Raw genomic sequence first — 23,141 nt, forward strand, 5'->3', positions numbered from 1 at the left:
GGCTGGTCTCAATTTTTTTTTTTTTTAAACCTTCATGCTCTGTGTATTTACTCCTTTATTTTCACCTTTCCATTTTTATTTTGTGGCAACTCTTTTTCCCCCTGGAATTCATGTTTCCAATTTCTCTCCTCACTTCATTTCCCCCATAAATCCTCCCCCTCTTTTCTCACCTTCCTCCACTATCACTACCTTTCTGCTCCATCCCACTGCATATTCAGAGGTGTTGCCCTCTGTTACTCCAAAGAATGGAGTACAGAAATCCCTCTTCCCCTAGCTCAGTAGTCCCCCAACTTTTCACATCACCCCCCCCCCCAGGAACTATGGTCAGGAACCAGGGCCAGAAGCGGGGCTGTAGCTCCTGGGGGGGGGGGGGGGGAAGGAGGAGGTGCGTGTGTGTGGATGGACAGGGCAGAGGCTGGGGCCAGAGCTGCTGAGGGTGGGGCCATGGCCAGAGCAGAGCTGGGGGCAGAGCAGGGCGGGTAGTGCTCCATGGGAGCTGGCCCAGGCCCTGCCAGCCTCCCCGAGAATATTCCTCTGCACCCCAGGGGGGCACACACCCCCCAGTTTGGGGGAACACTTCCCTAGCCTCATGTAAGAAGGAAACACACCCTGCCCCACCAAGGGAAAGGCACAGAGCTGTCTTAAGACAAGGTGGTCTGAGCACAGCTCTAATATACAAGTGTTGGGTTTACAGGAGCTCATACTATTATTTCTGCTTTAGTTTGCTATTAAATTGTGTTCATCAAGCATAGGATTATTCAGGCAGCACTGTGGCCTAAATATGTTCAATGGATGTTTATTGAAAACAAGGGAATTCATCTACATTTTCAGTGGTTATCTAAACAACATAATGCCTCTCTGCAGAAAAGGCAGGGAGTGAACTTTTGCTAAGTTGCCTTATTCTCAGTACATTAGCCACACCTTGTAGTGAAGAAAGCAGGAATCTGCAAGAATAATAGGGTGATCAGCAGACTCATTAATGCATATGCTAAAGTGCTGAAGACTATATTTAGTCTGACATTTCCCAGTTATGTTCAAATGTCCTTATGTGGCTGTTCTTTCAGATTATACTAGATATTTTAAACTGACGGTGACTCCACTCCAGAGTTCATAGCAGCACTGGAAGCATGTTTTTTTCAGAAAGTAAATTAGCATTAAATGTCAATTGATTTGAGGTGTAAATGGCAAGTATTTTCACCTGTTTCCCCAAACCCCTCCATCTTTATATGGGTGAACTTTTGACATGAGAGGTGTTTAACATCAGATGTTCACTTTAAGAGACAGGTAATTACACTGATAGCCATAAGTTAGTTCAAATCCTGATATGGTTGTACGAAAAGAAGGTAGTGATCTTGAAAATATTAAACACTTTATACACTAGGCTAAACATTTAATCCATTGGGCGTTTACAGGTGTGAAGTTAGGTCCACCATTAGGAAAAAATTAAAAGTAAAAAGAAACTGATTACAAGACCTCAAGTTTCAGAGTAGCAGCCGTGTTAGTCTGTATTTGCAAAAAGAAAAGGAGTACTCTTAGAGACTAACAAATTTATTAGAGCATAAGCTTTCGTGAGCTACAGCTGAAGTGAGCTGTAGCTCACGAAAGCTTATGCTCTAATAAATTTGTTAGTCTCTAAGGTGCCACAAGTACTCCTTTTCTTTTTGCAAAGACCTCAAGTTGACACTGTTCAGTCCATAACAGTTACAGATGCAAAGTTTCCCGAGTTAGACTGTAAGGTATGCCCATTACAACATTGTACCTTTTGATCTACTCATTAGAAAAAATTCATTTTGAAGACAGTTTTAGAAACACCCATCACTCAGTAACATAATGAGAACTGAGTACAAGCAGTCCAATCTGATGTTTGACACTGGAAAGGCAGTTCTGAATCTGAATACATGGTTAAATACAGGAGTTGTAGGCTTATACTGTAGCAATGATTTTAACCATGGTTAAACGGGCTTTCACCTATCAAAGACAGAGCCTCAATTAGTGACTTTGCATTATTAGACATGTTGGGGTCATGTTATTGCTTTGTTACCAGATACGTAAAGAAATATTTGCGTCTTCCTACATTACATCAATACCTCTTGCTTGTACTTTCTATAGTATATGCAAAAATCAATGAATTAATACTGTTCACAAGTATTTATTGATGGAAACAGTAAATATAGTGCTTAAATGAACTTAACATAGCTAATTCAAGACTTCAGATTTTGCTGAAGATGAAAATGAGGTCCAATGCAATTTGTTCATTTCAGTATAGACTCTTCGCTGGCTGAAAGGGAAGAGAGATAGAGTCAGGTTAGCTCACTGCTCTACAATGCAAACACATCACAAATATATCAAAGCCTCTGAGAAGAAAAAGATGACCCCCTAAAAAAAAAAAAAAAAAAAAATCTTTGAAAATTGCCAGTTCTCCATAACCAGCTTTTAGCAAATGATTTTGCATTTTCCCTGTGTTCACTCTGCAGCTGTTTGTTTTAAAGTTTCAATGTTTCAAAGATTCAGCATTTCAGAGTTTCAAATACAGACATTCCCAAAGTTTAGTCTGTGCATAGCAAATTGGGCCACATGCTGCTGATTCTCTTCACTTCTAGTAGCTAACCTGTATTCAGTGAGCTAATAATATATGGAAAAGTAACATTTAAATATTTAATGCAAGTAACTGCTCTACTTATCCCAGGGATGTTAGGCAATTGTTAATGGGAAGCAAGCAGTTTACCTATCTTCCCATTCTCGATTATGTAATCCATGATACGCTTTATGAAAATGAAGGACTCTACCCCAAGGAAAAAGTCTGGTAACCTCTGTACTAATAAAATGAGTGAGCTTTCAAGATTCATGTTCAGTCTCTCTGAAGGCGTTGCTACTCCCATGAACACACTTTAACCAAATTTAAGTTTTGTGTACCTAAAATTCCATACAAGTCCCATTAATTTTTTAAGTAGGCTGTTCCACAGCCAAGGCCAACCAACAGAGTCTGCAAGTGTTAAAAACAATTTTATGTAACCATTCCATTACTGTCACTACATCCAGAATCTGAGAAGTAATTGGTGTTATTACACCAGTAAGTCAGAACTGACTTAGCAGCTTCTTTCTAATATTTAGTGCCCATTCTCACCTGGCATAATATAGATGTGAGAAGACAGTTAAGTCTTGTGGGCAAAATTTCAGCTAATACTTAATATCTGGTGCTTATTAGTACAGACTTAATAGGAAGCAAAAACTGAGACACAGAATGAGAAGGATCTTGCCATCATCATCTAGTTCAGCCTGTCGTCTAATAAAAATCTTCCCAAAGAGATCCTTCTTCCAATGAAAAAACTCAAAGTTTGATTATTTTATTCTCCTTACTTTAAATAAATTAAATGGGATTTATAAAACTATTTGCCTGTAATATAAAGACTTACTATTGAGTACTTGAAAATAACTAGTTTGTCACCATTTCTGCTGTTTAGAACTGTACTGTATAGTGTTTGTACTGTGTTTCAGCTTGGAAAACTATATTAAAATAGGGGTTTTTTGAGTTTTATTTTCTGATAATCATGCAATAACACAATATCTGTATTCTCCACCATGCTGGTATTAGTTTTAATAAAGACATTTAAATGAAAAGCCATATATGAAAACATTTTCATCCATGTTCACCTAAGCCACTTGACAATGTCTATTTTTTTTTTTTTAAAAAGCGTGTACCTTCAAACAGTGTTTTTCTATGTACTTTTAGAGTACAGAATGGGTATGCTAACATTTAAAAAAAATACCTTCTGCCAGTTCTTTTGCAATTCGTTCCAATTCTTCACGCTTCTTTTTCTCTTCACCTTCTATTCTCCTTTCCTCTTCAGCAACAGGCTTTAGGTAGTCTGTCATTGAACAAAAATGTTATTTACCTATAACCTTTTATCTAAGACACTCTACACATAAGACTTTTAGAAACTACCTCATCAACAGGGGAAAAAAAAAAAAAAAAATCTCATTTAGCCAGTGGGACTTGGAAAATTTGTATACAACTGGCTCCAGTTTTAAGTTAATTATCGCTAAATACTTTAGAATTTTGCATCTTCAAGTCAGTGAAGAAATACATTTCATCTTCCACAAGTGCAAACCCTTTTTGCAAGCTAATTAACAAGAGCTTAAGAAGCAAGTATTTCTATTCCACCCAAGGCATTTAATGCAGACTCATCATCCTAAGACTGAAGGACTTTGGCCGTATATACTTTTTTGTACCAGTGTAAATGTAGCAGTGCAAAAATCTTGTATCAACATACTACACTGGTGTAAAACTGCATTAACTCTTTACACCAATGCAGTGTTTATACTGGAGCAGCTATACTGATGCAACAAATCTCAACACTTAAGGCGACGGTTTTCAAACTTCCTTGCACCGTGACCCCCTTCTGACAACAAAAATTACTATACAACCACAGGAGGGCAACTAAACCCTGAGCCCACCCAAATCCCATCATACCAGGTGGGGGGAGGGGAAGAAGCCCAAGGACTTCAGCCCTGGGCAGGGGAGCCTGTAACCTGAGCCCTGCTGCTCAGGCTGAAGCCCTCAGGCTGGGCCTTCGGCCCCAGGCTGTGGGGCTTGGGCAAGTCTAATGCCAGCCCTGGCAACCCATTAAAAAGGGATCATGACCCACAGTTTGAGAACCGTTGACTTAAAGTGCACAATGCCATAGACGCCAGTGCTGTTGAGGACTTATGGCTCATCTCTACAGTGTTTTTTTTGTGAAATAGTGACTTAACTAAGATAAAAAACTGATTTAGTCAAAGTGGTTCAATCCCCTATTTCAGATAGTTTTGCATAGGTTACTCAAATGCCAATCTCTGATCGGCCAGTGATAACAGCCTCCCTCACCAGTTAGGTTTTCAAACAAGCATCTTTGTGCTATTCTCCTCTTCTATGCTGCCCTTGGGAGAGGCTTCCTGAAAAACATCTTCAAAGCTACCTCACATTCCTCCTTCAGGCTTTTCTTTGCCATGTCTAAATTTAAAACTAAACAGAACTTTATGTACATGCCAGACAACATGCTCACCAATTTCAAGGTGCCACACAATATATATACATATATATATATAATTAAAAGCTTAATACTGTGTATATCCTCATGTATGCTCACTTTACTATTCAAGACATTAAACTAAGTAGACAAATTACCAACAAATCTTTAATTATACCTAATCCTTTTTCTACTGACTGGATTTAGCAAACAAACCAGCATCAATAAAGGACTAATAAACTTCCGACTGATAGCTTATGTAATTTCTAAGTTTATATTCTAATAAAAATGATAATACATTGTTTTTATACTCAAGATGAAAAAAAGGTGGATGAAGTAATCTCTTTTATTGGACCAACTTCAGGTCACTGAAAAAGAGCTCTGTGTAGCTCAAAAGCTTGTCTATTTCACCAACAGAAGTTGGTCCAATAAAATATATTATCTCACCCATCTTGTCTGTCTCATCTGGGACCAACACAATTACAAGGCTGCAAAGAAATGAAAACACAGACTTGTATCTTATTCTGCTAATTACACTAGGAATTAATTGGTCAAAATAGAGAGTCACAGAGTTTAAGGCCGGAAGGGACTACCAAATCATCTAGCCTGACCTCCTATACATCAGAGATCACCAGAATATAGCAGGGTCTTCGATATTAGTGGCCAGTGAGTTAAATTTAATAGTTTCTCCTGCAGCAATAAATGCAGTTTCGGCACTTACCATATCGCTTCTTCCCGTAGAGCATCCCAACCAGCAGGGCTGAGTACCTGGTGAACTGCCGAAGGAAGGAAATACTTTATTTTGCATACAGAGAGGGATGCTGGTTTTCCGGCCGCAGGACAGTGGAACAAGTGAGATGGTATTTGAGGCTTGGGTAGCTGAGATCCCAGGCACCACCCACCATCGGGAGGAGAAACAGGCACCAGCCCAGGGCTGGCCCTGGCCTTGCAGCATGGCTTGGGAGGGTTTCCTCCAGGCCGGCCCGGCCCAGCCCAGTCCAGATACCAACCCTGAGCTTGCAGCGCCAGGTGTAGTGTAGTAAATTGCTCTGCACAGAAATGTGCTACTTACGGTGTACTGAGCATGTTCAGTACATCTGCTGAAGCCACTGCCCTTCACCCTGCCCTTATTAGCCGTAAAATTCTGCCGACTGCTATTTACAGGAGTTAAAAAGGGGAAAAGGAGGCAAATCGGAGCAGAGGAGTGGCCAGGGTCTGAGCAGGGGACGGAAATTGACTGGTCGGGGGGTTAAGCAGCTGGAGGCAGCATTAGGAGAGGGGCTAAAGGGCAAAATCAGGGATGGGGGAGGAGCAGGAGTTAAGCTCGTGGTGAGGTGCTGGCAGAGGGTAAAACCTGGCACAGGCGGGACACAGGGGGTAACAGTTACCCCAGTGGGACTGAGACACCAGTGTTTGCAAAAACGGTGGGGGGAAGGGGCTTTTTTTTATTTCCCCTCTCACAGACAGCACCTCTCAACATTGGCTTCCCAGGGCTGGGTTCTTAAAGGCACAGGCATCCCAATGCCTAGTCTATGCAGCTCCTCTTTGTATGATTAACCTACTGAGGCTATGTCTGCACCAGTGGTTCTCAAAGCCGGTCCGCCGCTTGTTCAGGGCAAGCCCCTGGTGGGCCGGACTGGTTTACCTGCCATGTCCGCAGGTTTGGCTGATCATGGCTCCCACTGGCTGTGGTTCGCCGCTCCAGGCTAATGGGGACTGCAGGAAGCTGCGTGGGCCAAGGGTAGCAAGTAGCATGGTCCTACAGATAGGATTTTCACTCACACAAATACTTGTAAGAAATTGCAAACTGTAGGAATGTGCTGCTACCTGTAACACTGCAATCTGATGAAGCTAATTCCTACAGATACCTATGGTGTGAGAAACTGCTATGTGAGACTGCTATCTGTAGGAATTAGCTACATAAGATTGCACTGTTCCAGGTAGCACATCCCTACAGTTTGTTTCTTACACATGTGTGTGAAAATGCTATCTGTAGGACCATGCTACCTGCAGCAGTGACAGGTCCTACTTTGCTAAAACAGGACATCTGATGTAGGTAATTCAAGCAGTTTCACATGTAAAACCAAATGGATAGCTTTCTTTAACAGGTTTCAGAGTAGCAGCCGTGTTAGTCTGTATTCACAAAAAGAAAAGGAGTACTTGTGGCACCTTAGAGACTAACACATTTATTTGAGCATAAGCTTTCGTGAGCTACAGCTCACTTCATCGGATGCATTTGATAAAGTGAGCTGTAGCTCACGAAAGCTTATGCTCAAATAAATGTGTTAGTCTCTAAGGTGCCACAAGTACTCCTTTTCTTTTTTCTTTAAAAGTGTAACAAGCCTTGTGGATGGGGGAGGGGGGGGAGGAAGAAGTGGTCATCTTGCCTTTAGTAAGGCTTTTGATACAGTCTCCCATGACCTTCTCATAAACAAACTATGGAAATGCAACCTAGCTAAAATAAGATGGGTGCAAAACTAGTTGGAAAACAGTTCCGATAGTAGTTATCAGTGATTCCCAGGCTGAAAGGGCATAATGAGTGGGGTTCTCAGGCAACAGTTCTGGGTAAGTTTCTATTCAAAATCTTAATCAATGATTGAGATAATGGCATAGAGAGTACACTTATAAAGTTTGTGAATGATAACAAGCTGCACGCATACAAAATGGGACATAACTTCCTAGGAAGGAGTATTGTGGAAAGGGATCTAGGGGTCCTAGTGGACCACAAACTGAATATGAGTGACCAACGTAACACTGCTGCAAAAACCAGAACATGACTCTAGGATGTCCGCTCTACTCCGCGCTTATTAGGCTTCAACTGGAGTAGTGTGTCCAGTTATGGACGCCACATTTCAGGAAAGATGTGGTCAAATTGGAGAAAGTCCAGAGAAGAAAAAAAAAAATTAAGATCTAGAAAACATGACCTATGAGGGAAAACTGAAACATGATAACAGTTTTCAAGTAGGTAAAAATCAGGTAGCATCTTTTTATAAAAGCTGTTTCTTACAACCTATATGTATAAATCATTTCTACACATCACAATTTCACATATAGGACAGTGCAAGAAGCTGCTACCTGTCGGGATTTGCTACATCAGGTAGCCGGTTACTACAACAGCAGTTTCTTACAGTCTAGTGCATCAGTAAGTGCTACCAGTAGCACCTCCCTACACGGAGCAGTTCACTACACGGCACAGAGCGGCCCCGCCCGCTAACGGACGACGGGGCGCGGAGGCGGCGCCAAGGCCGGCCCGTTTCCCCGGACTGAAGAGGCGCCCAGCGCCGGCCGGGCCCGCAGCCGGGAGGCGGCTCAGAGACACGACCTAAGGCAGCGGGGGAGGGGCCGGAGCGGCCCGATCTGGGCCGATCGCCCGCTAGGCCCAGCTCTGACCTCCCCCGGGGTCACCTTCCCCCGCCCGGGTCCGGGCCCGCCCCAGGAAGCTGGCGGGGCCGAGGGAGCCGGCTCGAGCCCCAGCAGCCCCAGACAACGCGCCCAGCCCCGTTACCTTGATAAGCGGAGACACCTGCACCGGCGGAACCATCTCGGCGGAGCCGGAAGGAGCCGGAAGTGACGCGAAAAGAGAGCCCACCCCCGCGAAGAATTATGGGAGCGTAGAGGCGAACGCGGGCGCGTGCGGGGCTGCTGGGAGCGAGGCTGAGAGCCGCTTCTTGGAGCGGGCGGGTCTGCTTAGCTCCGCCCCCAGCGCCTCACAACGAGGCGAGAACCCGCCCCCTCCCCTGCGCTTGCCGGGTAGAGCAGGCCAGAGCGATGGCGGGGCAGCCTGGGCGGCCCGCCCCGCCCCGCCCCGCGTGCAGAGCCGTGAGCCAGGCGCCGCGGCCTAACCTCGCGAAGGCTTATGCTCAGATAAACGTGCTAGTCCCTAAGGTGCCGCGAGTCCTGCTGTTCTTTTTACACACGCAAGACTCCTCGTGTTCCACGGATGTGTCACACAGCAGTTTTGAACCCTGGCCCCTGGCCCCTGCTGCTGTTTAACACATTTTACCCAGGCACTGAAGCTAGGGTCACCAGGCGTCCCGATTTTTACGTCTTTGTCCCGCGTCCCGGGCTGTGTGTGTCTGTTGCTTCGGCAACTCCGGCCGCTTTTTTTTTTTTTTTTTTTTTTTTTGGTGCTTCCCCCATGTGTCCCGATGTTTTCTCAGTTTAATCTGGTCACCCTACCTGAATCCCACGGAGGCAGTGGCCACCTCTGTCCCCTGGGCATCTCTTCTGGGCAGGGAAAACAACAGAGGGCTTGCAGCTGACAGATGATGCGTCTGTGCCAAGGGCACGGAGCGCAGGGTCCTGAGCCCTGTGTGGGTTACAACCCACTCACTTTGTGATGTGTGCAAATCAGGAAAGGTATATTGATCACCTCTACACAGAAGGGTACCCTGGCACATAAAATCACCAGATTTCCAGAATTGCGCCTGCTAAATGGCTGAAAAATTTCATTCCTGAGTGCTGACCTCATGTAGTAACAATCAGCAGGTATTTTTTATTCATTTATTTTTCTTTATCTCTACACTCCTTTTATTCCATATGAAAGAAATTCTAAGTGACTTTTTAAAAAAATATTAAATATATAAAACCTGTTCCTGCAGCAGCTCTCTTACCTTGAATTACCAAGGGTGTGATGACATGCTAAAACAGTTAAGCTCTATTCCAAATGCCATTGAATCTAGAGGTGCAGATGAGCGAGAAAATCAGAAAAGAATGAAACTGAATGTATTGTCCCCAACTTGAAGAAGTACTGTATGAACTCCATCTACAGACACTTTTATTTAAATGACAAACAAAACATGTTTACAAGTGTTTCCCTTTGGTGCCAGGTTTCAGAGGGGTAGCCGTGTTAGTCTGTATCAGCAAAAACAAGGAGGAAGCTTTGTGGCACTTTAGAGACTAACCAATTAATTTGGGCATAAGCTTTTGTGGGCTAAAACCCACTTCATCAGATTCAACCCCTTTGGTGCCTACTCCTGCATTGTGAACTACTAACACAGACCAGCATGGCTGTACAGGATATCCATTTCAGAATTGAAGTCTAACTTACATATTGTGGAAAACACATGTATATTTTAAGAAAGTATAGTATATTAGAAACTTTTTTGTGTCTTAGTCTAGCATGCCACATTATCTGTGAAAGAAGCAGTCTCTCTCATCTCATCTCTCAGTAGAAGAGGCAGCTGCAAGCACAACATTTGCTAATTATGCTGTATTCTGATATTCTCTGAGGGCCCTGATTTAAGGACTGGTGTGTTATCTTTAGATTTTGCCATTCCATGCTTCCTGCTGATCCAATGTAAGGAACTATTTTTAAATAAAGTCCTCTTAAAAATCATCTCACTATACATTCTTAGAATAGCTTGAGGGAAAGCTAGACTGATTACAAAGTTCCTTGCACAATTTCATACTAATTATGTTAATTAAGAACAGAGAAAAGCAAAATGTCTCTCATTAACAATTACTTTGGATAGTTTATATTTTCATTTTAGAAAGCTTTATTCTGTGATTTCTAGGGAAATGTTCAGATATATTAAAATATACAAAAACCCTACAATTATATATTTATATCTACAACTTAATTTCAGATTGTTTCAACAGGCTCTAATGCATGCTGGAATTATATTTTAAAATCCTCTGTATGCCTTTTTGTTTACTGGTGTAGATGACAAACAGGTTCAGGGCAATGGAGAATCAGGCTCAGCATTTCCTACATCTCTCCCATAAAACAAGAACAAAATTGAAAATACTTGATTAAATTAAAGCGCAACAAGTTTAGAATGGATAAAAGGAATGACTGCTACACATAATGTAGAATTAAGCCGTGAAACCCTCTGTCAATATTGTTGCAACAAAATGTTTAAAAGATTAGATATTTTTAGAAATAGGAATGGCATCTGCAGATATATAAACTAGATTATCAAATCAAAGAGCTCTCAGTGTATCAAGGCATAAGCTGGTCACTAGTTAGGTTCAAGAAGAAATATTCCCCCCCTGTGGAATAGATTATGTAGTTAGATGAAAGCACACCACATCTTTCTCTGAAGCGTTGCTATAAATCACTGAAAAATAATGGGCTAGATGGACTATTGATCTGTTACTGTATGACAATACCTGTGTTCCTCACAATGTACACAGCTTAGAATGTCTTGTTATAAACTGTACCCTGGATGTACTGCAACTTTGGTAAAATTCAACTTGTGTTTTTCTCCTATGCTCTTGAGAGGCAATCCTCAGTCCATGAACCAGCCTGAACAGCTGGCTAAGGCTGTAGGGGAGTCATGGTGGGAAAAGGGAAGCTTGTCCCTATCCCAAGTCTGCAGAGCTGCTAGGGGAGGCTACTTCAGCCCTCCTCGAGACAAGAGCAGTGGAGCATACACACAGAAACCAATCCTGTCACCCCACCACCCTCAAGACATCCCACTCTGAGTGATCGTGTATGTGAAGCCTTTAGCTGACTCAATTCCACAAGAGAAATCCATGGTCTTTAGAATCCACCCCCTCTATGGAACAATGGAACTGCACTGCCACAGAGGCAGGGACCTGATTCACTACTCGCAAAACATGAGAAATACTAATATTCCCAGTACTGCTTTTAAAACCTACTGACAAAATATTTAATAGCGCTATATAGCTTTACTGATATCTTGAGAACAGAGCACTATTCTTTATTCTCCAATAAATATCAATACTAAGTTTCCAGTAAAAATAAAGTTACTGGCAAAATTAGGCAAAGGTCAAGTTATGTATAAAAATATCCCCCAAAGCACCCACTGTCGTGAGAGGACATGGATAACTCTCTAACCAGTAATTTAATTATTTCTCTCACTTTTAGATATTTGCATGCATAGAGTTGATCCACTATTTTGATTTCCAGAGTGTATTTGAATGCTAACTAATGATAATATAAAATGAAATTCATTTAATTAACTGACATTTCACAGGTAATTTCACAGGCTTAGTTCACTCAAAAACCTTGGATATGTGAATTGTATTTATCTTTTATGAAAGGATCAGTTCAGTTACAGTCATGATTCTTTTATTTCTCACTTTAAAGCTGTTTCACAAAACATACTAAAATTTCATGGAGCTATGACTGATATTGTCAGAGCATGTTTTTTAATGATGACAGTACTACATTTTTGAGCACCGAGGGTAGTGCTGAAAATTAAGTTATATAGTTTACATTTAGTTATAGTTTTGAATGTCTTAAGATCATTTTTATATTTGTGTGTTGTACATTTGTACAATTGGTATGTATTTTGTATATCAATATGTTAGTTATATAATGGGAGCGGCCCCTTCAAAAATATGATTGGAGCAGGTGGAATGGGCTCTTGGAGGGACACGTGAGCATTGTGTGCTCTGTGTCGAGAGGTCTGCATGTAAGTTGGTAGGAGGGAAGGCTTAATTTGCAGGAAACTCCTCCATCAAAAAGTCAGAATGCAAACAACAATTAAGTTCTTCAAAAATAAAAGTCCTCATTGAAGGTGTATGGCATGACATGATTATTTGTTTCTGATCGCACCCGCAGCAACTTGCTGTATCTGTAAATAAACCGTTCAAAAGATAAGGAATGCAATAGATCTGAAGGAGGAAAAAGGTAACATTTTTCCAAAATAATTATTTTTAAAGTCTTTTAAATCCCATGCCTCTGCAGTTAAGAGAGACATACATTTAGGAGAATCCAGAGAAATTTACTATTACTGAGTACAGCTGCTATGCAGTGTTATGTATAGTAACATCATAGTGTGCTACCATCACTATTTTAGCTCATCACCGGTAATCTAGACAGCAGATCACTTAAGGAGATTTCAAGTATAAGCAACAGTTGTTTATCCACTAGAGACCAGGGGATATGTTGGAAGTCTGTCCATGTATGGAGCAAGTCTTGTGAGCCAGAAGTTTGACATCTCCTTTGGGACATGCTAACTGCAAAGATTAGCCCCGCCTCTCCCTAGGAGAGGCACTTTATAAAGTAAGATTCCCAAAGACAGCAAGGCACAGCAGTAATACTCTCCAGTAACCATGGTAAGTTCAACCCATGTGGGAGACCAGGGCATTTATCTGCATGATACTCCTAGGAAAAGGACTGTGGTTTGAGGGAGTGCATTGTGTTTGCAATAATTTTGAAATCTAAAGTATGAATGTTTAAGAGTCATATCTTAGCAAAGAAAGAAAGTTTTAACTTATGTTTTGCTGTTCTTCAAGTATTAATTGGAGTGTGTATTTCAGAAGAACAATGGAGTAAATGATATGTTTATTCTTTCCTAGTGTAGATCAAAGTTATTCTTTCATCTCTTTTTCAGGCTAGCAGAAAAACTAAAAAGAAGGAAGGTGGTGCCAAACGTGCTCAGAGAGCATCTTCTAATGTCTTCTCCAACTTCGAGCAGACACAGATCCAAGAATTTAAGGAAGTAAGACAATATAGGAGGCGTATATGTGAGACAGGTCACAGATACAGAATTGGGACCTGAATTTCTCAAAGGTTGTACATGTTCAGAAATGGGGTTCTAGCCAGCTTGTTATATAAAGCACATTCATTAACTGACTTAAGAGTTAAACAGGGTGGGATGGATTCTGGTCTGTGCCTTTGGTTCAGACCCCTCTCCACATAATATGAGAATATCCTGTGTCTTTGTCTCTGCCAAGGCAACAATTCATATTGTGTGCAGTGGTATTTAATGGCTTCAGCAATGTACTTAGCTCTTGGTTGGGAGTAGCCTTGTGTTGCCTTATCTCCACCAGAACAACCAGAGCACAGATTAATCACAAAGGATTTTCCATGGTACCTGACATGTTACACACAGTGCTCAGCAAGCAGATATGGAGTGGGGAAAGGCAGATGAGCCAAGGATCAGGTGCCGCATGCACCTCCTCACTGCTAGCAACCAGAAAAAGTTAAGGTACAGGAAAGAGTGTTAAATAGAGTCATAGCCACAATATAATCATGAACACGCTCAGAATATAATATTTGTGTCACATTGTTGTATTACCATGCAATGATACTGAAATGCAACAACAAAACACAATATCTAAACATCAGTATGACTATCTTCTGGTTCTTAGAGTCTGTTCAATGATCAAGTGGCTCTCCAGCAATTCAAAGTTGAGTAATATTGTTCTGGAAAATAATCAGCACCCTAGTATAAGAGTTGTTTTAAAAAGAATTCTTACTCACTTTACACTTATTATTAAAAGAGAGGGATTTGCAGTTTAAAGTATGATTAAGAGACAAAACAAACTATCATTTTTTAGTAAGTAGTGAAATGAAAATATGAAATATGACAAGTAAAAGCTTAGCATGCTGGGCATTTTTCATGTAACTTTTTACTAAAGAATGTGTATTTACTGTAAAAAATAATAGGGAAATACAATTCCCTCTTAGTTCAAACTTGTATTGAACAGAGGTACACATGAAGCTTTTCTAAAACTATAACTGATAAAAACATGAATATATTATGTGTATATTTATTCTGTCATGTAGGCTTTCACATTAATTGATCAGAACAGAGATGGATTCATAGATAAAGAAGACTTGAAAGACATCTATGCTTCTTTGGGTAAGTACACTAGAGCAGAGATATACTTTACTAATGTACACTTACTCACTTTAAACTCATAGTTGTAAGTGCTAAGTGGTGGACTATTTAACACTGTAAATATTTGAATTTGTAGATCTGATAGAGACAGAACATACTGAGAGCTCCAGAGACCCAACACCTTTTAACTTTGGAAGCAGATGGGATTGTAAACTGAATTCCACTTTCTCAGTTTGCTCCTGTCTCTGTTAGGCCAAATCAACCGCCCAGAACTCAAACAACCTTGAACTTTAGGGTTTTAAAGTCAAGATCCAGGCCTAATTTCTATCAATATGAGATCTTTTAGACAGTAAATAGTAGGAAAGCAACCTGATGCAAATGGTGCATGGTATTTTTCCAGATAAAAATACAATACAGGATTCTACAGTAATTTGTCCAAACACTGTATCAGGATTGGTATAATGTCACACTATTAGTGCAGAAAATTGAAGGTTTCTTTTTAAAATGTTGAAGTATTTTAGGACTATAACTCCCACATTTTCCATAATATTTGAGCTCCATCCTTAGAAATGCCCTCCCCTTTAAAAAAGAGTGAATTAATATATTTTACAGCCAGAAGGGTCAGCTATGATCATCTGGTCTGATTTCTTGCATGACACAGGCTACAGAACCTCAGTGATTCCTGCATAAAGCCCATAACTTCTGGTTGAACTATAGCATCTCTTCTAGAAATGATTGGAAGATTGCAAGTGATGGAGAATCCACTCTATCACTACCTAACTCGTTCCAATGGGTAGTTACCCTCACTAGCCAAAAAAATTGCATCTTCTAAATTTGTCTAGCCTCAGTTTCCAACAATTTTTCTACTAGATTAAAGAGCCATCTACTGTAAGGAGGAAAGTCCTATGAAACTTGCATGCATGTATTACGTAAAACCAATCCATTTTACATACTCTCCCTTTGAGCCTCTTCTGTTTTTTCTAGTTGACACCTGCAGGTCTGGTTGGTGGTCATTAGTGGTGCCTCATGTATACATTTTCCCCATAATCATCCTGTAATTGGAAGGCATGATTTGTACAGCCATACAGCTTTATCAACTCCTTTTGACAGATTTTTGCAGCTCTTCTTTTCAGAAGCCAGCTACAGCTATTGAACTCCATTCCCTACCTACTACAAAGTGATTCCCTACATCTGGCCAAGACTGACTTTGTAGAGCATTAGTAGTGCTATGGTACTAAAGTCATTTAAAGAGGGGATTCTATTTAAAGAATTGTAGAAAGTTACAAAGTAAAATAAAGAAAATAAGTGGAAAGCTGTCTTGAAATGGTTAAAGTATTTTGGGGGGCAATCATACAGCGAGTACATGTTGGTAAAGGTGCCTAGAACCAAAGATGGGTGCTTTGTCTATTATAACTCTAAATAGTATGGTATTTGTACACTGAAAGACCCTTTCCTTTAATTTAGGTAAAACAAATATAAAAGATGAGGAGCTAGAATCCATGCTCAAGGAAGCCACTGGACCCATTAATTTCACAATGTTTTTGAATCTCTTTGGAGCAAAGTTACTTGGTGAGTTTAATACTATCTATATCAGGGGTGGGCAAACTTTTTGGTCTGAGGGCCACATCTGAGAATAGAAATTGTATGGCAGGCCATGAATGCTCACAAAATTGGGGTTGGGGGGTGGGGATGGGGATGAGGAGTTTGGGATGTAGGAGAGTACTCCAGGCTGGGACCGAGGGATTTGGAGAGCGAGAGGGAGATCAGGGCTGGGGCCTGGGTGCAGGAAGGGGTGCAGGTTCTGGCTGGGAGTGCAGGCTCTGAGGTGGGGCTGGGGAGAGGTTTGGGTTGCAGGAGGGTGCTCTGGGCTGGGAGTGAGGGGTTTGGAGAGCGGGAGGGGGATCAGGGCTGGGACAGGGGATTGGGGCGTGGGGAGAGGTGCAGGCTCTGAGCGGCGCTTACCTCAAGTGGCTCCCGGAAGCAGTGGTATGTCCCCTCTCTGGCTCCTACGCGGAGATGTGACCAGGTGGCTCTGAACGTCCCATCCACAGGCACTGCCCCTGCAGCTCCCATTGGAGTGCCAAAGGGGGCCATTGGAGCATGTAGGAGCCGGAGTGGGGCCATGCCGCAGCTTCTGGGAGCCGTGCGGTGCAGCCCCCAACCCTGAGCCCTGGCTGGAGCGCTGGAGCGGGGCCAAGCTGCGTGGTGCGGCCCCTCGCTGGAGCACTGGAGTGGAGCCGAGCTGCGTGGTGCGGCCCCTGACCCAGTGCCTGGGCTGGAGTGGGAAAAGACCCAGACCCCGCTCCCCAGTAGGAGCTAATGGGCCATAGTTTGCCCATCCCTAGTCTATATAGACCGTTATTCAGAAGTTCCTTAGGGCATGTGTATAATATAGACTTATGTCAATCTCAGGTAGACTTACAGCCACTGCATCCTCACCAGGAGCACTTCCACCAACAGAAGAGGGGCAGTGTGGGGGGCTGAGAGCCAGGGCTCAGCTATGCACAGTTCCCCGACAGGAGTCCAGCTGTCCCTCGGGCTCTCAGCTCCCCACTTCCAGCTGGGAACAGGGGCAGCTGCTCGGGCTTCTCAGCTCTCTGAGCAGGGAGCTGAGCAGGCACAGCCTGCTGGGAGCAAGGAGCTGGGGGCAGCTGGGCTATAGCTACCGGCTTTCTTGTCAATTTCATGGCTCCATGGCCATGAAATTGACAAGACAGCCAACAGCTCATGTAAGAAAGGCAGTGTAACTACAGCAACATGAGCCCTATGCCTTAGTGGAGGTGGAGTTATGTCAGTGTAGTAGGGCACTTATATTGGCGGACAAGGCTGTAATGTGTACAGTGACATAATTAGGTTGATGTAAGCTACTTTACATCAACCGAACTGTGTAGTGTAGTAGATCAAGCCTTAATCCGAATCTCCCCATATGTCCAGTACCTTTTTGAAAAGGCTTTAATCATTTACTTCGACTTTACTGCTCATAGAACATTCTTAAGGTTGGTAATTTTAAATGATACTCAAAGCTCACCTGCATCAGAGACGTCAATAGGTATTTTTCAATTAAAATGTCTGGGCACGTAGCAAGAGTCAGTCCTTACTCCATGGCAATAATGACATGTATTTGAAATGAAATTAGTGATTAACATTGACATGGTCCAGCTGACATCTGCTAGAGATAGTGTTCTAACATGAGCTCCAGCTTTTGCAAGTAATTCTTTAAGGTTTAAGTTTAACTGCTTGCAATCAATCTCTGTGAAACTTTTCAGAGTAGCAGCCAGGTTAGTCTGTATTCGCAAAAAGAAAAGGAGTACTTGTGGCACCTTAGAGACTAACAAATTATTTGAGCATAAGCTTTCGTGAGCTACAGCTCACTTCATCGGATGCCGATGAAGTGAGCTGTAGCTCACGAAAGCTTATGCTCAAATAAATTTGTTAGTCTCTAAGGTGCCACAAGTACTCCTTTTCTTTCTGTGAAACTTGTAATGCTATTTCGACAGCCTGGCAGAGTTTGCGCATCTCTCGGGATGGCTCTAACTTCTTCCTAACCTGTCTTGCCATGCAGCACTCTCTCCAGAGCAGACCCATCTATCCCCATTTTTGTTTCTTGGCTGCCATGCTGCTACTATAGCCATCCACTTCTGCTCCCTGGGGACTTCATAAAGCCTGTCAGCCCCAACCTCCCACTACACTTTACACAAATACAACAGCTAAACATTAATATATAACAGCAGCTGGGTTCTCAGCACTTTTGAAATATCTAACCAATTATTTAGACAACTAAGGATGGACTTGAGGCTAGTTTTAGCTACCTATTTTTTTTAAATTGGTCTTGCAACTTTAATTTTTATTCTTTTTATTATTAATTTACACAATAGAATTTGCTCATTTCTTAGGATATCAGACTGATTTTCAAAATAATGTACATATATTGTTCCCTGACTAAATGCAAATTACACCACTGCCTGATATTACAGAGCCTGCTATAATTCAGTGAAGTCATATTGACCAGTAAACATGTCATTTCTTGAAGGACCATAGACTAATTTACACCTGAGCAGACACCAGAAATAAAAAGGTGACCTCCATTTGATGTCTCAAAGAGGATGTATACACAACTACTATTCAGAAGAGGCAGTCTCCCCCTCTCTTTTAAAAAAGTCTTAAAATTTTCACTCCCCCTTAAAATTGATCAGTCAGCTTCATTTATTCTAATGGAATCCAAATACATTCTCCCATTTTTTTCCTCCTCAATCACACCTCTATAGCTTTCAAATGCTATTACGTGTAGAGACAGCACTTCCAGTACCACGGAGCCATTATACTACTGGGGCCTGAGTACTGTTCTTGTGAAAGATTCCAACCAGTGGGAAGTGTTTTATCAGCTGAGCCACACTGGCGTCTGTTATTTTCTGCAGGTATGGATGGGGAAGAGACCATACTAAATGCATTCAAAATGTTTGATCCAGATGGTAAAGGACACATTCACAAAGACTAGTAAGTTTACTTCTGTGTTTATTATCAAGCCTATCAAGAATCATGATAGTCACATTATAGTAGGCAGTTGAGATCTAAGTATTTTGGCTTACGTTGAGAATTAACTGGTAAATTAACAGGTTTATTCCTTCTTTTACAGCTCACTAGCTTTATAATTTTCAAATGACTACATATTGTTAAATTAATAAAGTGCAAGAACAGAATGCAAGACCAGAGCAAATGAGTGACTTTGTAATAATGCCAAGGAAGATAATTACTAGTGCTTTTCCCCACTAAGCAAACCAGATACCGTTGAAAAAACTTGTTTGTCAGAAATTTATCTGTGTTCCATATATTTGTACAAGTGGACAACATTGAATTAAACTGTTGTATATTCAGTGACAATAAAACTATTTTAATAGTTTTCCTGCAGGGATAAAGCGTGGCAAGTTTACTTTCCATTCTCCTCTCTAGGGAGCATGCCAAAGACATTTTTTATTTTTTAAATATTAGCTTGCATATTTAAGCTTTTGCATAAGAAGCATCTTGAACATTTGCAGATGGGTGTTTAGTGTTTTTCACTAATGCTCAAGTTCCTATGAGAGGCTAAATAAATTTCCTTTATTAGCACAGCATGAAAACCTATAAGTAGTAAAACCCAGTGGGTGCTTAAACTCTGAACTGGATTTATATAGGATATAATATAGGATATATATATCCTTTTATTTCTTATCGTCTAAGTTTTAAATTATTCTTCTCTGTAACTTTTTTAAATTGATTGTGGGCTTTGTGGTGTATAAACCTGAGAAAAATGAACTCCTCAGTCTCTCTCCCCCTCCACACCGTATCATCCCCACTCCCCACCAGATCCACATCTTCCTTTACATCCTTCTTAATCCTGCAAAGGGCAGTAGCATGACTCTTCTAGGGATGCTTTCCAGCCGGATGCAACAGTTCTCTTCTTGCTGCGACATACAAGTGATCCTGCCTTATCCCTGCTAGGGCTTGACTGCACACTGTTTTGCATGAGTTTAACTAGATCTGTATACCTAGTTAAACTGATGCAACCCCACTACAAATTGCTATAGCTGCATGCTTAAGTGTTTATATCAGGATAGCTTGTGCCTGTAAACTTACAGGCACAAGCTAAACTAATATTAGCCAGGTTTAAACCAGTCTAGGACTAGCCAAAGTTGTACTGTTTTAATTAAATTGGTATTATTAAATTGCACCATTAGTTAAAGCACTCCAGCTTTGTACATAGATTGGACCTAAATCCAAACCTAATGAATGAGTAGAGAACAGCTGCTTGGATTCACTCTAGGCAAGAGTCCTACCCTACTTTCTGCTCAAAGGACACTCATTGCCCTTCCAAACTGGTACTTACTGAGCTAAAACCACAACTGAACAGTGTGCAGGTGTTATCAAGTTGGGAATTAGCCAGCTTTCTAAGGGTAAACAATTTAACTACACAGTAAATAGAATGGTAGCAGAGGGTTTTTTTCTATAACTTAAAATATTCCAAATACAAGGTTGAAAAATAAAGTATTCTATAATTATTTCATTGTGAGGAACTGTGACTGTGCTATCCTTACTCTGACTTAGCGTCATCTAACCAATCTTCTCTCTGTGTCTGTTTTAACTAGCTTAAAACACATGATGATGACACAGGCTGACAAATTCACTGCTGAAGAGGTTTGTATACTACAGTATCTGTCACTCAAGTGCATGTTGATATATAATGACAGTTGCTTCCTAGAAAGGCAGCAAGACTATTCTGTTTAAAATAAAGTCTCGTGGATAAGGGAAATGAGTGTTTTGAAATCCTTTTACTCAGTGGCTTTAGGATTTGCCACTAACCTATTGTTACAACATTCACATTGCAGAGGCCTACTGAATTACTAGCTAACAGAGCGTCATCTGTTTCAAGCTGTTAAATACTCTCTATTAATTTTTCAAAATAATTCAGAAATAAGAATGAGTAAGTGGCTGCAGATACTTGCTTCCATGCTGGAGTTTTAAGTTGGAAGTTGCTAAAACACTGCTTTGGAAAAACATAACAATGTTCTTTTCTTTTAATGGTATACAGATAGACCAGATGTTCAAGAGTTCCCCTATTGATGCAGCAGGAAACTTGGATTATAAGTCGTTCTGCTACACTATCACACATGGAGAAGAAAAGGAAGAATAAAGAGCGCACACTTGTTAGTTGCATTAAATTCTCACACTGGGTTAATAAATAAAAATCAAACTTTTTTTTTTTTTTACGCAGCTGAAGTGATGACTCAGTTACCCATTGCTCATGCAATTTAAAAATAGCTATGTCCTAGTCTCCATTATTTTGGAGGGCCTAAGGTGAAAACTGCATCTTTTACCATGCTTTTTCATAGCAAGAGTTTGTTTTTGAGATAACTCCATTCTCCTTAGCCCACTGCAGACATTTCATTTCAAAGTTATGCCAGGCAAAGTAAAACAGAGAAAGACGGGCTAGCCGATTGTTTGCATTTTCTAAGAACCTATCACTAGATAGCTATTAATGGCACCTGCCTCTTGTACACTGCGATAGGTAATTATAAAAGTAGCCATCATTGTGGGATCACAGTTGCATTACACTGAAGAGAGAGAACATTTGCAGAGGTCATTCACACATTTGCTTGTTCCAGGCTGACTACTCAACTTTAGGGGCAAAAGATGTTCTCTGGAGCAGTCAGTATTGCCAGTGCCACAACTTTCATCTTCCCCAAAAATGAACACACAATCCTACTTGTAAGGATTTTCACTTCCAAGAAATAACGACTTATTTTTATATGGATTAAAATGGATAACATTGTTTGATACAATCATTCATTCTGAGTTGTCAATTTCATTAGAGCAAAAGCAACATTTATAAAAACTGTTAAGAGCTGTAATCCTCACTGATTTTGGGTAGAAACCTGCTGTAAAAAGTGGTGTTTAAACTATCCCATCTGCTTGACAGTCATAGACTCCACAGTTACTGTTCATTTGAAAATGCAGCTTGTTTCATCAGAACTTTCAAAAAGACATGTCAGAACAATCTAAAGCCAACTTTCTTCCCTCTTAAAGGAACTTTCATGTCAAGTTTGTCCCCAAATGTAGGGGTTTGGAAAATTAAGTTGAATCATACCTGAATGGCTAATTTTAATTGAGTATTGTAAACTGGGTATAAGCAGAAAAATGCTCTCTGTGGAAGGGACTATTAAATCTTGCTAGCCACCAGTCTTCCAATATAATTGGGGTTCAATACAAAGTGTTATTTAATCAACATGATTATGTGCAGCAGTGAGTTTATCTAGTTTAATTCACCGCTCTTTCAGAGCAGGAACAAAAACTGTTTGTATGACATGCTGCATTGGAGTGCAACTGCTTATTTTTCATACTAATCTTCAATAACAGCCAGAGGTTAGGGGTCTATAACAGGAGTGGGTGGGTGCAGTTCTGTTGCCTGCAATGTACAGGAGGTCCGACTAGATGATCATGATGGTCCTTTCGGGCCTTAAAGTCTATGAACCTATGAGTCTAAACCATTTTATCTTTAAACTACTAAATCTAGCCTCACCCGAGAGTCAAGATTTCTTCAAATTTAGTGACAGGTTTCAGAGTAGCAGCCGTGTTAGTCGTATTCACAAAAAGAAAAGGAGGACTTGTGGAACCTTAGAGACTAACACATTTATTTGAGCATAAGCTTTCGTGAGCTACAGCTCACTTCATTGGATGCATTCAGTGGAAGTGAGCTGTAGCTCACAAAAGCTTATGCTCAAATAAATTTGTTAGTCTCTAAGGTGCCACAAGTATTCCTTTTCTTTTTTCAAATTTAGTGATGATGTTAGCATCAAAGCTTTACTGAACACAAATATTTTTTGCATTAGACCAGGTTTGTATGCCCTGTTTTCTCATCTTTTTAGACCAAACTCTTCCTCTAATGCATAAGTAGACTTCTCACTTAAGTCCATGAGTTCACAAACATGTAGGAGTACATGGCTCAAATTCATTTAACATCATTGGTGACTAGAGATAGTTGGCTGAAGGGGGAAAAGAATGGTTGAAGGAATATAAAAAGCAGCCTACAGATTCACCCTCTGGCCAAAACACATCAGTGTTC

The 23,141-nt window shown here is 41.0% G+C and overlaps 2 protein-coding genes across 2 annotated transcripts; one reads left to right on the forward strand and one right to left on the reverse strand.

Annotated features, from left to right (window-relative positions):
- Positions 1-2,133: 2,133 nt before the first annotated feature.
- ATP5ME (ATP synthase membrane subunit e) lies at positions 2,134-8,838 on the reverse strand. The gene is made up of 4 exons (XM_038401914.2): positions 8,512-8,838; positions 5,728-5,782; positions 3,768-3,866; positions 2,134-2,278 (listed from the first exon to the last, which is right to left on the reverse strand). The coding sequence occupies exons 1-4, from the start codon at positions 8,545-8,547 to the stop codon at positions 2,253-2,255; spliced, it is 216 nt and encodes a 71-aa protein (XP_038257842.1). The 5' UTR covers positions 8,548-8,838; the 3' UTR covers positions 2,134-2,252.
- A 2,249-nt stretch (positions 8,839-11,087) lies between these two features.
- On the forward strand, positions 11,088-21,803 carry MYL5 (myosin light chain 5). The gene is made up of 7 exons (XM_038401913.2): positions 11,088-13,037; positions 13,316-13,423; positions 14,494-14,569; positions 16,013-16,117; positions 18,964-19,042; positions 20,668-20,716; positions 21,111-21,803. The coding sequence occupies exons 1-7, from the start codon at positions 13,035-13,037 to the stop codon at positions 21,210-21,212; spliced, it is 522 nt and encodes a 173-aa protein (XP_038257841.2). The 5' UTR covers positions 11,088-13,034; the 3' UTR covers positions 21,213-21,803.
- Positions 21,804-23,141: the final 1,338 nt, after the last annotated feature.

The sequence above is a fragment of the Dermochelys coriacea genome, chromosome 5, assembly GCF_009764565.3.
Source record: "Dermochelys coriacea isolate rDerCor1 chromosome 5, rDerCor1.pri.v4, whole genome shotgun sequence".
In the NCBI taxonomy this organism is placed as follows: domain Eukaryota; kingdom Metazoa; phylum Chordata; order Testudines; family Dermochelyidae; genus Dermochelys; species Dermochelys coriacea.

Excerpts from the sequence above, each read along its gene's own strand:
- ATP5ME (XM_038401914.2), bottom strand. The coding sequence starts at position 8,547 with ATGGTTCCGCCGGTGCAGGTGTCTCCGCTTATCAAG. Across the intron at positions 3,867-5,727 it reads CTACGGGAAGAAGCGATATG|ACTACCTAAAGCCTGTTGCT; the intron begins GTAAGTGCCGAA and ends GTTCAATGACAG. Across the intron at positions 2,279-3,767 it reads TGCAAAAGAACTGGCAGAAG|CCAGCGAAGAGTCTATACTG; the intron begins GTATTTTTTTTA and ends CTTCCCTTTCAG.
- MYL5 (XM_038401913.2), top strand. Across the intron at positions 13,424-14,493 it reads AGATCCAAGAATTTAAGGAA|GCTTTCACATTAATTGATCA; the intron begins GTAAGACAATAT and ends TCTGTCATGTAG. Across the intron at positions 20,717-21,110 it reads ACAAATTCACTGCTGAAGAG|ATAGACCAGATGTTCAAGAG; the intron begins GTTTGTATACTA and ends AATGGTATACAG.